This window comes from Lactuca serriola, chromosome 6 (assembly GCF_051521515.1).
Source record: "Lactuca serriola cultivar US96UC23 chromosome 6, Lser_US96UC23_V15, whole genome shotgun sequence".
NCBI classification, from domain to species: Eukaryota; Viridiplantae; Streptophyta; class Magnoliopsida; order Asterales; family Asteraceae; genus Lactuca; species Lactuca serriola.
In genome coordinates this window covers 18781179-18796126 of record NC_136413.1, presented here as the reverse complement: position 1 = coordinate 18796126, position 14948 = coordinate 18781179, and the positions used below count along the sequence as shown (strand labels likewise).

Genomic DNA, 14948 nt, shown 5'->3' with positions numbered 1-14948 from the left:
GAGGGCTTACACTTGGTGTGATAATTATGAACTCGGGAATACGGGGGTCCGGGGAAAGCACCCCTGGGTGCAGGGTTCCAAGGGATGTAGCCCCTTGGCGAGGTCTAAGGGTAGCGCCCCTAGCTGGGGTCCAAGGGGCAGCGCCTCTGACGATGGTTCTGCTGATCGGTCAACGGACGAGGTTCCAAGGGGTAGCGCCCCGAAACCTAAACATATTTTACATCAGATCGATGCAATTTTTTGCCAAAACTATCATGATGACATGTTGATGATGTAAGCATTAGTTATGTCTAATAACTAATGGTTTTGGCCCCAAATCTGGAGGTAACCATCATAACTTCTTTTACCTCTAGTATAAGAACCTTTCTCTGGTTCCAAAAAAGGGTTGGAACTTATATACATGAAAAGTATATTATGTGTTTTAATTTTGGAAGTGGCTTGATTTTCAAAATTGCATTTCTTGGATTATCCCAAATCGGATTTCTTGATACCCCAAGCATTAGGGTCGAAATTACAGATTTTGGAAAGTGATTATAATCACAATCCTAGAAATTATCCAAGTTAATTGATATTCTAAGACCCCAAAATCTTACATTCACAATATGTGATTTTGTGAAGAATATCAATGGCAGAATCTGTTAAAGACATGACTTCCAAATTTGGGAAGTCGGACAAGTTTGAAGGCACTAATTTTTGTCCATGGCAGAAAAAGATGCATTTCCTTCTTACTACCCCAAAATTTGTTCACGTTTTGAGCACTCCTGCACCAGAACCAATGGAGGATGAAATCCTTGAACATACTAGAAGAAGACGCAAATGGGAAAATGATGATTACATCTGTCGTGGTCACATCTTAAATGGTACATCTGACTCTCTCTTCGACATCTATCAAAATCAAGAATCTATAAAAGATATGTGGGATGCCCTTGAATCCAAATACATGGAAGAGAATGCCTCAAGCAAGAAATTTATTGTTAGTAATTTTAACAATTACAAGATGGTGGATTCAAGGTCTGTCATGGAACAGTACAATGAACTCATGAGGATCCTAGGACAATTTAAACAACACAAAATGCAAATGGATGAATCCATTTATGTCTCAAGTGTTATTAATAAATTGCTCCCCTCCTGGAAAGACTTTAAACACACACTAAAACACCATAAAGAAGAGTTGTCTCTAGTACAACTTGGCAGTCACTTGGGAATTGAAAAGGGTCTCCGGGCTCAAAGAAAGTGGCAAAGGAAAAGAAAAGGAAATTTCTGGATCTTCAGTGAATAGGGTTGAAGATGACAAACATCAGAAAAATAACAAAGGAAAAAATGAAGAAGAAAGATGACCATCACAAGGGTTCAAACAAGAAAGAAAAACTTGTGTGTTGGAATTGCAACAATCCCGGTCATATGAAGCGATATTGTCATTTGAAGAAGAACAAAAATGGTGCAAGCACTTCTAGACAAGGATATAATGATCAAGGTCCAAAACCATAAGGTCAGAATTTTATTTTTGAAATTAAAACTATTGCTGTTATATATCATGTAACAGTTATTCCTAAATCATTCTATGTTCAGGATGATGATCATGCATGGTGGATAGACTCAGGAGTGACGAGTTATGTGTGTAAGGATTGCTCTTGGTTCAAGGATTATGAAGTAGTTAATGATGGATCAGTGTTGTACATGGGAAACCATAATAAAGCACCTATTGTGGATCGTGGCTGTGTTTCTTTATGTTTTAGTTCTGGAAAAAGTCGTCTTTTTAAGAATGTTCTTCATGTTCCTAAGATTAGGAACAACTTAGTTCTGGTGGTGTAATTAATCGATGTGGATATAAAAAAGTCTATGCATATGATAAATATGTATTAACTAATTGTGGTACATTTGAAACATCCCAAAAATATGGCCCAAAATTTTTGTTTTAAATCATTATCAAAAACCATAAATCATCCATCATCATAAAGAAAATTAAGAACCATGTATCTCAAAACATCATGTCAAATACTATATCGAAATCATATGAGAAAATATCAGAGTCTAAAACAATCCCAGGCTAAAATTGTGGTGTGTGCCATGCGATCATCCCGAGCCCTTCCCTTTGCTAGTGGAAGTACCTGAAACCAAAACTGAAAACTGTAAGCACGAAGCTTAGTGAGTCTCCCTAAACTACCACAAACCATACACATATAACATGCAACTAGGAGATATGGGCCCCACCCACACTCATGGAGATATGGGCCCTGCCCTCACTCCGCTAACTGGGAGATACGAGCCCCACCCACACTTAGCTGCTTCGAGATACGGGCCTCGCCCATACTCGACTGCTATGAGATACGGGTCACGCCCACACTCAATGACTAAAGAAAACATACAAGTATCACACAGACAACAAGTATAACTAAATCTATCAATCATGCATATATCCATAATCAAACTAAGCTACGAGATATGGGCCCCACCCACACTCGGCTACTATGAGATACACCCCCCACAATTGGCTACTATGAGATACATGCCTCGCCTACACTTAGCTACTAAAATATCATATAATGGGTCGACCTTGTTGCCTTAGACCCGTTCTTACTGAAGGGAACTCACCTGGAAAGACTGACTGCTGAAAACTCGAGTGAAAAATCCCTATCTGCTGCTCCAAAAACTCTTCGACTATCAATTCCATAATCACACTTAATCGAAATCTGATAATACTTCTTAGGGTAAAATGACCATTTTACCCCTGGTGAAAGTCAACGTCCTGGTCAAAGTCAAAGTCAAAGTCAAGGTCAACTCCCAGTCAACCCAACTCGTCGAGTTATCTCCCAACTCGGCGAGTCCCTGTAATGCTCAGACTCGTGGTCAACTGAGTCAACTCGTTGAGTCCCTTCACAAACTCGTCGAGTTCTTCCTATTCTAATGATCGAGATAGCCTGCTTCAACTCGTCGAGTCCTTCTCTGGACTCGCCGAGTTCGCCTGTCTGATTGAGCCATCACAATGGATTAAGCTCCTACCTTTCAGATCTATACTCCAAACTTCATCTACATCCCGGAAATCCACTCTTAAGGGTAAAGTTTCCAACTTTACCCATCCTTAGTCCCTCTTGATGGGTTTAACCCAAACCCTAACTTCTCTAAAGCATAAATCTTGGTCCACAAGCCATAACACCCTAAACCAAGGCACAATATAGTAGATCTAGGCTTTTAACATCTGTTGGACACATAAAGTCTCGAGCTTTCCTTCCATGCATGATATTTTAGGGCTAAAAAGGCCATGAACTTGCTTATAAGTTTGCATGGGGCTTCCATGGTCATAAAGTTTGCACCTTTATGCCATGGAACCCTTCCTAGATCCTAGATGTGAGATATAAGTCACTTGGGACGTCCCAATCCCAAGGACCAAGGTTCTTGAACCAAAACCTTCATAACATGGAAATAAATAGATCTAAGAGAAGAATGATCAAGTTAGATACTTGATTACCAGAAAATGTAGCAAATGGAGTGCAGTTCCTGGATCTACTTCTTCCTCCTTGAGCCTTCTATATTATTCTTCTTCCACAAGCAGGAAACCGAGTGTTATAATTCTCCCCCACTTGTCTTAGACTTTGTCCTCGAAGTATGATGTGTCTGAAAACAACTCGGGTAGTGCTCCCCCATCTACTTCTCGGGCTCCCAAGTCCACTACGAACCCTTACGGTGATGCTATTTCACCTTCACTAACTCAACCCTCTTGTTCCTCAGCTCCTTCATCGTGCGATCTAGAATCGTCACTGGTCTCTAAATGTAGTTCAGACTGTCATCAACCTGAATATCCTCAAGGGGTACCACTGCTGAATTATCCACTAAGCACTTCCGCAATTGAGAAACATGGAAAGTGCTGTGAATCAGGTTGAGGTCAGCGGGAAGATCCAATTGATATGCTACCCAGCCCACCCGAGAAATGATAAACCTGGGGCGCAGCTTGCCCCGCTTTCGAAACTTGATAACACCCTTCCAGGGTGACACCTTCAGGAGGACCATATCGCCCACCTGAAATTCTAAGTCTGAACGCCGCTTGTCGGCGTAACTCTTCTTCCGACTCTGAGCAGTCTGAAGCCTGCTCCGGACCTGTTGGATCCGCTCTGTGGTCTTGAGTACTACCTCCATACTCCCCATGACCCTATGACCGAACTCACCCCAACAGATTGGGGTCATACACTTACTGCCGTAGAGCATCTCAAAGGGAGGCCGGTCTATACTGGCGTGGTAGCTATTGTTATACGAAAATTCCACTAACGAAAGATATGTATCCCAACTACCACCGAAATCCAAATCACACGATCGAAGCATGTCCTCGAGAGTCTGTATCGTCCTCTCGCTCTGTCCGTCTGTCTGAGGGTGGAAAACGATGTTGAAGTGGAGATGAGTACCCATCTCCTTGTGAAAATGCTTCCAGAATCTAGAAGTAAAACGGACATCTCTGTCTGACATCACCGAGACAGGCACTCCATGTCGCTCCACTACCTATCACACATAAATCTTGACTAACTTCTCCGCCGATATGCTCTCCTGGATTGGGATAAATTGAGCGCTCTTGGTCAACCGATCCACGATGACCTATATTGAATCAACCCCACGTGCGGTCCTCGGAAGCTTAGTGATGAAATCCATAGTAATATCCTCCCATTTCCACACGGGGATGTCTAACGGCTGCATCTTGCCATGAGGCCTCTGGTGCTTGGCTTTGACCTTCCTGCAAGTCAAGTACCTCTCCACATACCACGCTACGTACCGCTTCATGCAGGGCCACCAATAATTGGGTCGAAGATCTCTATACATCTTCGTCGCCTTGGGATGGATGGAGAACCTCGAATTATGGGCCTCATCCATTAGAAACTGTCGTACTCCGCCCAGTACGGAACCCAAACCCTCCCATGCAGGGTCATCAACCCTCGATTGTCATAATCAAATGAGGCCACTTGATCCACAATCCTCTCACACTTATGGCGCTCTTCCTCCAGGCCCTCAACCTGTGCCTGTCTAATCTACTCCAACAGTGGAGTGATCACCGTCATCCTCAAACATAAATCTCTAATCAGAGCCGCTACTGCCTTGCGGCTCAAAGCGTTGGCCACCACATTGGCCTTGCACGGGTGGTAAAGGATCTCACAATCATAATCCTTTACCACATCTAACCACCGACATTGCCTCATGTTCAGATTCGCCTGATCCATGAGGTACCTCAAACTCTTGTGGTATGTGTAAATGGTACAATGGACCCCATAGAGGTAGTGTCACCAAATCTTGAGGGTGAACACCACAACCCCCAACTCTAAATCGTACGTCGGATAGTTAGCCTTGTAAGGCTTCAGCTGTCTCGAGGCATAAGCTATTACAACTTAATACTTGAATTAAAACAATAGTTGTCCCATGCTCCAAGCATGCACACTATGTTTATCTATGATCCTTACTTTGTGAAATAGATCAATTGACGACATTTCAATGATGCTCATTTCACAATTCCAAATCCTTACCGTAAATGTAAGAATATCAAATTCTTGCCATTTACTATAATCTGTTAGATTCTAAACTTATATACAATGATCATTTTGTAATGACTATGCACAAAAGTCACAGAGACTTGGCAACAAACATTACAAAGTATTCCAATGGAGAGCAATTCCATGGAAATGAAGTCTCAAGTTCAAAGTACATTCCTTTGAACATCCTTCTTGCATTAAGTTTCCTAATCTTACAGAGATGTAAATAATAACTTCCACTTATGGAAACATTTCCATGTTCCCATTTTGACTATCACTTCTGAACAAGAGTTACCTATTCTCAAAGTGTGTCAATATGGTCCATCCATTTTTATACTTCCAACTACAAGCGACTAATCCTTGACAAACCTTAGATTGTCCTTAACAATTGTTAACCACTTTAGTCATATCCGGTTCTAGTCCCATTTCCCTCTTAATGCCCTAGCCATTTGGAAAATTTAAAACAGATGAATATTATACCACATGCAATCGATCCTATACCCGAAGCATATTGGACACGACTCATAAAGACATGATACTTGACCAGTATTTTGCTATAGTATTTCTATTTGCCATGTTCTCACAATTCGAACTATGAAGAGGGATGCCGTAATCATAATCGAATTTGAGAACACAATAATCATTTCCACATATATAGAATTTCCTTATGTTGAACCATTCCAACATGTTCATATATATCCTTGACTAAATTGATTAAAAATCTCAATCTAAGCTTTTAGATTTGAAATGAAGTATAATTTCCTCTCCCTTAATTATATCAAAACAACTTTTCAAACCCTACAACTTTGCGATTTGAAACTTTTGTTTTCTATAACTAACATTGCTAACTCGCGACACTTAACGCAATAATTGTGCTCCCACTAGCATAATCATTACATTCTTATTAGCATACTACTTATGCTCCCACTAGCTTTGACATGTACCCAGAAGTCAGCTGGACTTCTAGAAATCAATATTTATTGACTTCATTACCAAAGTTCAGATTTCTGATACGAGATGCTTCGATAAGAATTTATCTAGGCTTCTCAAAATCATACATCTTTCCTTAGATAACTCATATGTGTCTCTAAACAATTTTAGAACTTACAACAATAAGTCTCAAATGTTTAGACCTTTTGCTATTTCTCACAATTCGAACTATGAAGAAGGATGCCGTAATCATAATCGAATTTGAGAATGCAAATATCACAATAGTTAACTATTAAAATCTACTTAGTGAAAGCGTTTCCTCACAATCATTTTCATGAATTGGAGAGAAACCTTATGACACTTAGATTTTATGGTGTATGTGTTCCTATCCATTTTAATTTGTCAAACCATAATCATAAGACAAGGGTAGTGACAAATCCAAACTCACATGGACTGAACTTGTTCATCTTAATTTCTTGACACCTGGTAGCACAAGGGCCTACCATGTCTTCAGAGTTGTTAAGCAGGTCACCCATACTAATCATTGAAACTTTCATTGATCCAGGTGCTATGCTTTATACAAACGACTGAGAACTCATAGAACTCACATGCATAGTCAACTTTTAACTGGAATAAACACAAAAATAAGAATATGTCTTCATGATAGGTTACAATCTCAAGTCGTGTGCTAGTGATTAAGAATAGGTTTATTCTTGATTAGTTCTTGAAACTTGTCAAGATCTTTAAGACTCCCGCTGACCTCTTGACATATAAGATTCTCTTGTCATGAACCATTCCTTGACAAACAAATATTCAAGAGTTAGTGCGGATTCTTATCAAGATAAACAATTCACACAATTGGTCTTAGTTGGTCTTTGTCCTTACCAAGATATCACAACTTACCAATTTCAAATGTATAAAAGTAAGAAACATTTTACTCCACATTTGACAAGTGTTATAAACCTTTCTTAAGATTATGTCACTCAAGGTTACAATCTTGGAGTATGACTCTAAGACTTGTTTTGGAACGAAGTATGACTCATCTTCATGATTTAATCATTTCAACAATTCACGATTCCTCTTCTTATCCATACAAATGCACTAAGATGTCCTTGGAGGATCAATTGTGATATGGTTTCCCATAATCATTAAGATGATCATAAAACACGATACTAAAGTACTCTCCCATCTTTTTAGATTGGAGAACCTTTTATCTTTCTGCCTAATTTGATTCTTCTTATTCGTTCTGCTACACATTGAAATCTTTTCAATGATTCAGAATTATACTTAATCTTGTAAGTATAACCAAGTGTACCCGATCCGATTCCGTTATCTAGAATCAAAAATCATTTTTTGAAGAATCATATTAAAAAAATCTCATCTAACTGAGTCATAAGCTTTTTCGAAATCTACTTTGAAGATCAAAGCCCTTTCTCGATGCTTTTTTACACCAATGCAATACCTCATTTAGGATCATAGAACCATCTACAATCTGTCCGCCACAAATAAAATCCGATTGTTGCCAATTGACAACGCCATCAATGACCTCAGTAAGACAATTGACTAAAAGTTTGCTAATAATCTTGTACTGGCAACCGATTAGACTAATAGGGCCAAATTCTAAAACAAATTTTGCATCAAAAACCTTAGGGATAAAAGTTATGAAAGGTAGATTTCAACCCCGATGAAAGATAATTGATGTAATATAATAACTAGATATATAAAAAATGATGATACTTTAACATTCAAACTTAGAAACATCGGACATTTCGAACTCCAAAACCCGTAGAACATTCCCGACTTGGAAAATAACATTTATCAAAACCCAAAATTTTAACTAAAGATGAAGTACATTACAATATAAGAGTATAAAATGGTTTCGTTTTGGTAAAAACCTGTTCAATATAAACATCTCCATGGTAGGGCTGTGAGGGATTTTTTAAGAGGGGAATATGGAAATGGAAAGAATACTAACTCTATGGTGTCAGAAATCCAAAATACATTTGTTTCAGGCTAAAAGGTCATTTCATACAAGAGTCAAAATACACGTTCAATCCCTATTTTCAAAAATTAACTCGAACCGTCCCTTGTATCGTAAAAAGTTTCACGCTTCATCCTTGTTAGTTTAAATTTACACGTTTCATCCCTTGAGAGACATGAAATGACTATAATGCCCTTTTTAATTTCTTTTTCATTTATTATTATTATTATTATTATTATTATTATTATTATATTTTTATCAAGAAATTTCTCCCTCTCTCTCTCTCACACACACACACATGTTGAAGAACACTTAATCACCACCACCATACAGGAAATCTACACCACCACCGGAAATATGCAAAACCACCACCTACAATCTAGCACCAGTCGACATTTTTGTCTATCTCTAGCAACCACCGTCACTAACCATCGACAAACCACCACCACTAACCAATGATATCAAATCCAAATGAAATTCAAATCTCAAATAAATCAAAAGATAAAGAAAACCTAGAAATCAAACCTTAAACTTAAATTCGAAAATCAAACCAGAAACAAAACATTCAAATCTATTGAAACCATCATTCTTAACCACCACCATAATCGGTCATCTGCACCACTACTGGAAATGGAGCACCACCGCCGCCCCTCGCCCTCTACCCTCACCTTACCAGTTGTACGGTGTTCATTGTCATCCCCATCAAAGTCGACACAATCAAACCTTACACCAACTGTCACAACGTTTCGACAGTCCGCACCCTCCTTTATTCATCAGAGCTAATTCAAACACTAAGATCCAGTTAATGCAACGGTCATAAGAGAACATATTCCTCCAATATAAATCATCAAGTTTTGAAACCCTATTAAATAATCAACTTCTGTAAATCCGATTGAAGCATCGAAAACGAAATAAGGGATGTCGATTTGGGATTTTTATAAAACCAAAACCTTCAAATCTATTGAAACCATCATTTTCGGTATGAAATGGAGATGGGCAACGATGATGCACCAGGAACATGCAAATCTCGTTCCGGAATTTGTATCTTAGATAAATCCGGTTTTAGAAGATGAAGGTTTCCAGATTAGAATCTGGAATCAAATGGTGGTCGGAGGTAGAAGTAGAACCTTCGGTTTCATGATCTCACCGGAGTGGCTTCAGGGTTGCCGATGAACATATTAGGCGGTGGTGGTGAAAGGTTCAGGGTCATCGGAAGGGGAGGTTTTTTGATTGATGGAGATGAAGACGAATGGGTATGAATGAGAGGGATACGAATATGGGGAAAGAGAGGGATGGGTGGGTTTGTGTCAATATTTTTTTTTATTTATTTTCTTTTTAATTTAAAAATGATAAATAAATAAATATATTGAAAAAGAAATTATTAAGGGCAAAATAGTAATTTTATATCTGTAGGGACGGTCAGAGTGAAAAAAAGAATTATTCAGGGACGATCCGAGTTAATTTTTGAAAATAAAGACTGAACGTGCATTTTGACACTTGTATGAGGGACGATTCATGTAATTTACTCTTATATCTATTTATTCTAAAACTACTTTATAACTCGTAGAACTACGGTTACAAAATTAATTAAAATTTCATTGTAAAAAATTATAATTATTAATCAATTATTTTAAAGAAATAATTTTAAATAAATTACTAATTAAGAGATATACCAAAATTTTAAAGTTAATATAACTTCAAATTTACCATATAGTTAAAATATATATATATATATATATATATATATATATATATATATATATATATATATATATATTTGAATTTTAAAGTAATTTGCCTAATATATTTTCCTGACACGTGACATAATATTAATAAAGAGTTGTATTATAATGATACATGACAAAAGAAGATTAAAACTATTATTTTATTAGTATAGTGAGATACAACATTTTTTGTGAATATTTCTTTTAATTACCTAAGATAAATTATTAGAAACAAATAAAAATAAATATTTTTTTATACATTATTCATTTTACCAAACTTGATCACCTATACGTCATTTTAATTAATTCAATTATATGAAGCAAAAAACCATAATTATGTTATTTAAATATGTAATTAAAGAATGTGATGTTTTGGTTTAAAACATATAAATAAGTATGTAGTGGAAATGATGGGATGTGTGGGAGCTTATCAACATCCAGCTGTTATCTACAACCATGGAGAAATAAATTGTATTCATTTCAAAACTTCGATCATATCTCCCATTCACATGACCAAATCAAACTTTGACTTTGGTTACATGGTCAAAACATGATGTCAATATGAAGTCATGTCATTGCAGTTTTTATGCTTCCATGGCTACTTTCAACCAAGACTAATGTGTTATTATACCTTAAACCCAGTCCGATTAACTCGACATATCCCCAGGAAACACGATACATCAAACACAAAATACTATACGGAGAAGGAATCATAAAATTGGTTAAGAAAGGAATATTCATGGAATACCTAGAAAAAGAAGGTGTTTAGTCCTAGACAAAAAGATTAAGTGGACCCAGGAGAACAAGGACATGACACCTGCAAGGAAACCGCGTTATAAACAGGAAAACATATCTCTGTCTTCCAAATTCACAAATTGGTCAATAGCCAACATTATAATTTAAAAAGAACTGAGTGAAGACACACGTCAAGCCTATCAATGGTTGCCGAAAAGATTATTGTCTCGATGCAAAGATCATAAAGATAAATATCTATTGATGATCGTTTCTTGAAGTACATTGAAACTACTTCGAAGCTGCCATTATTAAATTAACAACATATATAATATATATATATATATATATATATATATATATATATATATATATATATATATATATATATATATATATATATCAATGACTTGTATTGTGTATATCCACATCTATAAATGCATGTCTAGATTGCATTACCTTAAACAAGAAGCTGATTTTAGCCAATTAAACAATTTAAGTACTATGAATGAGAACTCATACCCTCATAACAGCGGAGGTGGTACTTCTTCGGTTTACAGGGGTGTCCGGAAGAGGAAATGGGGCAAATGGGTATCTGAAATACGTGAGCCAGGAAAGAATTCTCGAATCTGGTTAGGGAGTTTTGAGACACCTGAAATGGCGGCAGCAGCATATGACGCAGCTGCATTTTACCTCAGAGGTGATGTTTCTAGGCTTAACTTCCCAGAAAGAGCAACTGCTCTCCCTAGGCCACTTAGCTCCACTGCAGAATGCATACGCATGGCTGCTCATGAGGCTGCCTCGCTGTTTGGACCAGCTAATTCCATGCCGGAGCAGGGTGGCTCCAGCTCAGGTCATACAGTGCCGGTGAATGTCGGACTTTCTCCTAGCCAAATTCAGGCAATAAATGATTCACCACTTGATTCTCCGAAATTATGGATGGAATTGGGTGATGCTCTTATAGCTGAACAGAAAATGTATTTTTCTAACACTACTACTAACTTTGATCATATTCATATGGCCGGTGATTGGGACGAGATTCCCGACTATCCCCTCTGGGAATAATTCTTAGGTAACAATCCATTAGGAGAAGATGCATGGGCACGTGCATAATCTTAATTATAGTATCTTACTTATCTATATATACATATAATAATACGTAATAGCTCTGCATGGGGGTTAATTGTCAAACATTGTTTTTTAAAAGCTAAAAATGGTAAGAGTTGCTAGATCAAATTCAGAACCAAGTCTTTTCGCCACTGAGTTTTTGCGTAGGGAAAAGATCTTTTTAGGTTTCATATATAGTTATCTATTGCAAGTATTTTTTGGGTGTTTCTAGTGAAACCTTTTTCCTGTACTCTCCATCATTTTAAGCCTATGAGAGAACGGAAGAAGGAATGCTATACGAATAAAGCTATAAGGTGCAAATTAACCCTACGTACTACGTTTGACATTCAGGGTGGCCCAAGAATAAAGGATCAGCAAGATAATCTTTAACAGCATGCGGGATTTACAGTTAACATATTGATCATCTATTGTGAATTCCATCAGGAGCTGATTTTTTAGAAGCTCGTTTGAGATTACTGCGTAGTGCTAGCAAGGGCCAGTTGCTAATTAGCAGACTCAATTCTTTACTGTGTTGTGTTTATTATTTTCTTTTTCATCCTGATGTAAACAGGAATGATTCCTGCAAGGTTATGATATACAAATTATATTGATTTCTATTATATATCTGTGTAGTTCCTACTGGTAGATGCTACAACCTACAGGTCTATATATGGTTACCAGGCACCTTACCATGAACATGCAAATTAAATGACTCGTTTCAAAATACATAGATGATCTGCAGAAACATCACTTAAGTCTAGTGTACATATATAGCAAGGTTTTCTTGAAATGAAAAGAAAGGGTACATTTTTATATATTGAGTCATGACCAACGTACTTCTACATCGAACAAGTTCCTCAATGTACAACACACCTGCAAACTCACTCCACTTTCAGATTTTGCCATGCCATGCAAATCAAGCAATGAATTTTAGTTGGAAAGAAAGCATTCGAAAGCAAAATATAAAAGATGGATGCATGGATAATATTTTGTGAAGCTCTAATATAATAAAGGGTCATACACACTAGCTAAATAAATGGTGTGACAAACTTATGCTTAATTGTTCGTGAATGATGACTTAAGAAGCATGGTGAAGTTAATCCAAGAATAAAGTATATATTAGTTAGTGTTGGGAAGAAAGAGAAGATTGAATAGAAGAACAAAGAGAACAAATAGGCAATATCACAAACACAATTGTTTCTGATTTTAGTGTTACCAGTATTTTAGTGTAGCTAGGATTATATTTGAAACAAAACGAGTATCTTCTAGTTATATACCGGGACTGTAACACCTTGTTCCGGGTCATTCTGTGATTCAGGCCGTGGGCTGGAAGTCGACTGTGTAAAGGCTCTGGGTCTTAAGGAGGCGATGTTTAGACCTTTTGGACGAAGGCAATGAAAGTTATGAGACCTAAATCCTTTGGATTGTGCTTTGGGCCGAAGGGTAGAGTGGGAAATGTCATAGGTCGGTTTCTTGCATAAAAATGGATTTTGTTCGAGGAGTTCTTAGTCCAAGATATCTAGATATTATTGTAGGGCTTTTCAATACCTTTCCGTGGATATAAAAAACGTCGAAATCGGAGTTAGAATGAAGAAGTTATGGTCATTCGAAGTCCTGACTTTTCGAGTTGCAGTAGGACCTGTTTTATCAGGTGGCTGGTAAGCACTTCGATTTTGTGTGCCTAAAAGTAGCGTCGTAAGAGCCTGCCCATGTACATTACTGCAAGTACTAGTTTTTCTAGGATGGGGTAATTGGTTGCGGGACCTTGCAGTGCCCTGCTCACGAAATATATCGACAAATGCTTCTTGTTTCTCTCTGCTGCCATAATTGACGAGATGGCTTCGTCAGCAACCGCGAGGTATACTTGTAGGGTTTCGCCTGGGAGGGGCTTGCCATTGTTGGCAACTGACGTAGGGCCCCTTTAAGCATTGGAGGGTTGCGTCGGCCTCCTTCGTCCATTTGAAGTGGTTCTTTTTGACACATCCTTTCAGAGTTTGGAAGAGCGGTAGGGCTTTTTCTGCTGACGTGGAGACGAACCTGCCTAGCGCAGTTAGCTTCCCGTTGATGTCTTGGACTCCTTTTATGCTGTGTGGGATTTGGCTTGATTCCCTCTTTGGTTATCTGGTATCCTAGGAATTGTCCCTCTTCTACTCCAAAAGTGCAATTTACCGGGTTGCGCTTCATCTGGGCTTGTGCTAGTGTCTGGAGGGTCTCTTCCACGTCGCAGAGCAATGTTGCTTCACTGCGACTTTTAATAACCATGTCATCAACATAGACCTCTACATTCTTGCCGATCTGCTCTGCGAAGACTTTATCCATTAGGCGCTGATATGTTGCCTTTGCGTTCTTAAGGCAGAATGACATCTTCTGGTAGCAGAATGTGCCTTGATCGGTGTGGAAAGTTGTCTTTTCCTCGTCTTCCAGCCGCATCTGAACATGGTGGTAGCCTTTCTAGGCCTTAAGAAAAGCATTTTAGTTGGAAACCTTCTATGGATTCGACCTTTTGGTCGATTTTGAGGTAGGGGTAGTAGTCTTTTGGGCATGCGTTGCTCAAGTCGGAGTATTCGATGCACATCCACCATGAGCCATCATGCTTCTTTACCATTACCGGGTTTGTTATCCATGTGGGGAACATTGCTTCCTGGAGAATGCCCACAACAACGAGTTTCAAAATTTCTTCATTAATCGCTTTGTTTCTATCACTCACCTGCCCCCTCCTTTTTTGTATAATCGAAGCGCTGCCCGGTAAGATGTTAAGGTTGTGTTCGGTGATCCTTCGGTCTACACCTGTCATATATGCGGGTTTCCATGCGAAGACCCCAGCAAACCGTGTTAGTAACGCGATTAGTTGGGCTTTGTTTTCTGCCGATAGGTTAGCTCCGATCTTTATTGCTTGTTCGGGGTGTTTATTGTGTATGACGTGCTTTTCTAGCGGGTGGTCTTCTTTGCATTTCTTGGGGGCGCTGACCA

The 14948-nt window shown here is 38.2% G+C and overlaps 1 protein-coding gene and 1 pseudogene across 1 annotated transcript; both read left to right on the top strand.

The window, feature by feature from the left end:
* The first annotated feature begins 625 nt into the window (after positions 1 to 625).
* On the top strand, positions 626 to 1279 carry LOC145059548 (uncharacterized). Its single transcript, XM_079007386.1, has one exon. It carries the CDS (start codon positions 626 to 628, stop codon positions 1277 to 1279), a length of 654 nt encoding a protein of 217 aa, XP_078863512.1.
* A 10036-nt stretch (positions 1280 to 11315) lies between these two features.
* LOC145058135 (ethylene-responsive transcription factor ERF021 pseudogene) lies at positions 11316 to 12572 on the top strand (annotated as a pseudogene).
* Positions 12573 to 14948: the final 2376 nt, after the last annotated feature.